This window comes from Otolemur garnettii, unplaced genomic scaffold (assembly GCF_000181295.1).
Source record: "Otolemur garnettii isolate 467f Iridium unplaced genomic scaffold, OtoGar3 scaffold00018, whole genome shotgun sequence".
Lineage (NCBI taxonomy): Eukaryota > Metazoa > Chordata > Mammalia > Primates > Galagidae > Otolemur > Otolemur garnettii.
In genome coordinates, this window is record NW_003852413.1 from 25,118,338 (window position 1) to 25,122,313 (window position 3,976).

A 3,976-nucleotide genomic window follows, 5' to 3' on the forward strand; every position below is an offset into this window, starting at 1 on the left:
TGCCTGTAGTCCCAGCTACTTGGGAGGCTGAGGCAAGAGAATTACTTAAGCCTAAGAGTTTGAGGTTGCTATGTGAGGCCACAGCACTCTACCGAGGGTGGCATAATGAGACTCTCAAAAAAAAAAAAAAGAAAGAAAAGGAAGAAAAGGGAGCTGTCACTGAGTGAACATTCCCACCTGCCAGGTACCTTGTGTGTATGATCTCATTTAGTCTTCTTATCTGGTCTCCCATCTTGGCCCTCTCCAGTCCATTCTTTCCATGATAGCTAGTCCTGTCTCTCACCTGTGTACAATTGTTGAGTATTTCTGACCATCAACAGGATAAAATCCAACTCCTTAATATGGTTTACAAGGCCCTTACTTTGCTCCTTTCATCTTGTGCCCCATCCCATCAGCTTGGACTATCTGTAGCCACTCTGAATGATTCCTGCTATATTCCTTCACATCCCTGGGACTGCAGTCATGTGTGCTGTTCTCTCTGTTTGGAAAGCCACCCTCCTACTCCCCCCTTCCCACACCACTAGGCTAATTTACAATTGTCCTTAGATGTTACTTCCACTGGGAAACTTTCCCTGACTGGGAAACTGAATCAAAGCACTGACTGTTGGGGAGGAGAGAGAGGAGAAGCATTCTTTGAAGGTGAAGAGGGAGATTAGAAACTTGGGGAGATTCCTGGGAGGGAAACATGAGAGAGGTTTTAGGTAAGTTGTAAACCATGCAAGTTTAGGGTACATGAAATAGATGGAGAAGGAATGTCCAGCTAGGTGTGGTGGCTCATGCCTATAGTCCTAGCACTCTGGGAGGCCAAGGTGGGTGGATTGCTTGAGCTTAGGAGTTTGAGACCAGCCCTGCCAACAGTGAGACCCAGTCTCTAAAAATAGCTGGTGTGTGGCTGGCGCCTGTAGTCCTAGCTACCAGGGAGGCTGAAGCAAGAGAATTGTTTGAGCCCAAGAATTTGAGGTTGCTGTGAGATGTGACGCCATAGCACTCCACCAAGGGTGACAAAGTGAGACTTTGTCTAACAAAAAAATCCTTGGATGCACCTGTGGCTCAAGCAGCTAAGGCGCCAGCCACATACACCTGAGCTGGCAGGTTCGAATCCAGCCCGGGCCCGCCAAACAACAATGATGGCTGCAACCAAAAAATAGCTGGGCGTTGTGGCAGGCACCTGTAATCCCAGCTACTTGGGAGGCGGAAGCAGGAGACTCGCTTGAGCCCAGGAGTTGGAGGTTGCTATGTGATGCCATGGCACTCTACCCAGCACGACAGCTTGAGGCTCTGTCTCAAAAAAATCCAGTGCCAACGCTTCTCGAGTTCTGTTGCCTTTCAGAATATATCCCTGCCCCATTCCTCCTGTCTTGTTATCATCACTTCCCATTTAGGCTTTGAGATTACAACTGTTTGTTTATTTTATTTATTTTTTTTCGAGACAAAGTCTCACTTTGTTCCCCTTGTTAGAGTGCCATAGTGTCATAGCTCACAGCAACCTCAAAGTCTTGGGTTTAAGTGATTCTCTTGCCTTATCCTCCCAAGTAGCTGGGACTACAGGCACCTGCCACAGTGCCTGGCTATTTTTAGAGACAGGGTCTCGCTCTGGCTCAGGTTGGTCTCGAGCCGTGAGCTCAGGCAGTCCACCTGCCTCAGCCTCCCAGAGTGCTAAGATTACAGGAGTGAGCCACCATGTCCGGCCTGATTAAAACTGTTTGAAGGGAACCCAGAAAGAAGCTTTATGTACTTGAAGATGAATGAGAGGTTACTGGACACAAACCTTGCCATTGTTTTTTTTGTTTGTTTTTCTTTTTGGCTGGGGCTGGGTTTGAACCCTCCATCTCCGGTATATGGGTCCAGTGCCCTACTCCTTTGAGCCACAGGCGCTGCCCAAACCTTGCCATTGTTATAAGACATCTTTCTTATTTGCCTGCCTTGGCATGAATTGAGTATGGAGGGGTGGGTGAGGCAGGGCTGATGGTACTCACCACCTACCCACTCCCTCAATTATTTTCTTTGTCCTTTCATTTGCCACAGAATTTGAAGAAGAGCTGGCACCCACAGACCCTCCGTAATGTGGAGAAAGTGTGGAAGGCTGAACAGAAGCATGAGGCTGAGCGGAAGAAGATTGAGGAGCTTCAGCGGGAGCTGCGGGAGGAGAGGGCCCGGGAAGAGATGCAGCGCTATGCGGAGGACGTTGGGGCTGTCAAGTAAGCAGGGAGCTGGGGGTGTCCTAGTGTGTAGGGAATTGCAAGACTGCCTACAGGTGCATCATCTGGGTGTTATACAGTAGCTAAATGGAGCTACTGGAGTCAGACTGACCTGCATTCTAAGGTTGACTTTGCATGTATCAGCTATGTAACTGGGAGCAAGTTTGGGGGAGTTGTTTACCTCAGTAAAACCAGGGAATGACAATATACCCAAGTTCTCACTCACTCTCTCTTTTTCTTTCTTTTTTTTTTATTTTTTTATTTTGTGACAGAGTCTTACTCTGTTGCTCAGGCTAGAGTGCCTTGGTGTCAGCCTAGCTCACAGCAACCTCAAACTCTTGGGCTCAAGCAATCCTTCTGCCTTAGCCTCCTGAATAGCTGGGACTATAGGCATGTGCCACCACACTTGGTTGTAACTTTCCTAAAGTGTGTTTTTGGTTTTTTGAGACAGAGTCTCATTCTGTCACCCTGGGTAGAGTGCTGTGGGGTCATAGCTCACAGCAACCTCTAATTCCTGGGCTCAAGTAATCCTCCTGCCTCAAACTCCTGAGTAGATGGGACTACAGGTTCCCACCACAAAGCCTGGCTAGTTTTTTCTGTTGTTTTTAGTAGAAATGGGGGTCTCTTGCTCAGGCTGGTCTTGAACTCCTGAGCTCAATTTACCTGCCTCACCTCCTAGGGTGTTAGGATTATAGGTGTGAGCCCCCATACCCAGATGTCTTTCCTAAAGCTTACTGAGGATCAAACGAGATAATATGTAAGGACTTAGTGTGGGCCAAGCCCAAAGGAGACGGTTGACAAATAACTGTGACTGAGGATGGTTGACTCTTGCCTATTTTTTGTTATGTGTCATGGCCTCAGTCCTGCTTTTTCAACATATTGCAGATTCATTTAGGAGGAGGACAGTGTGTTCCTCTGAGAATAAGGCCCTATGGATGGGGGATGTGTGTGTGTGTGTGTGTGTATATATATATTTTTAAACAAGTAGTCTGGGCTAGTGTGCGGTGGCATCATCATAGCTCACTAACCTCAGACACCTGGGTTCAAATGATTCTCCTGTCTCAGCCTCCCAAGTAGCTGGGACTATAGGTAGGTATCTGCCACCATGCTCAGTTAATTTTTCTATTTTTAGACATAGGGGTCTCATTATATTGCCCAGGCCAGTCTTGAACTCCTATCTTCAAACTCTTCTCCTGCCTTGGCCTCCCAATAGGCATGAACTACTGTGGCCCAGCCAACATTTAGTTTCATTGCATTTTTTTCCTTGAACTAGGAAAAAAGAAGAAAAATTGGACTGGATGTACCAGGGTCCTGGTGGGATGGTGAATCGTGATGAGTACCTGCTGGGGCGGCCCATTGACAAATACGTTTTTGAGAAGATGGAAGAGAAGGAGGCAGGCTGTTCTTCTGAGACAGGCCTCCTCCCAGGATCTATCTTTGCCCCATCAGGTGCCAATTCTCTGCTAGACATGGCCAGCAAAATCCGAGAGGACCCACTGTTTATTATCAGGTACCGATGAGGGGCTGGAAAAGGGGGCTTGTTGCTTTGAGACTCTGCTACGGCCATTCATTCTGTGGCCATTACTGTGGATTTCCCCTTGGCTTTTATCTGCTGTGTAAAAGGATTCGTGTCCATTTGGGCTTCCTGAGGTTGGGAAAGAGGCTTCCTTGAAGGTGCCTAGTCAGGCCAATGGAAAGATATTGGCAAATGTGTCATACCAGATTTATTCATTCGCCTTTGGTGAAAATGGTTGGCAGCTTTTTTTTTTTTTTTTTTT

The 3,976-nt window shown here is 47.3% G+C and overlaps 1 protein-coding gene across 1 annotated transcript in view; it reads left to right on the plus strand.

Annotated features, from left to right (window-relative positions):
• Nucleotides 1-3,976, plus strand: part of CWC25 (CWC25 spliceosome associated protein homolog) — a 26,718-nt gene that overhangs the window by 2,312 nt on the left and 20,430 nt on the right. Inside the window, exons 2-3 of the mRNA XM_012802912.1 lie at nucleotides 2,026-2,198; nucleotides 3,472-3,715. Of these exons, the coding sequence (XP_012658366.1) occupies nucleotides 2,026-2,198; nucleotides 3,472-3,715 (417 nt within the window). The remainder of the gene's footprint in view (nucleotides 1-2,025; nucleotides 2,199-3,471; nucleotides 3,716-3,976) is intronic.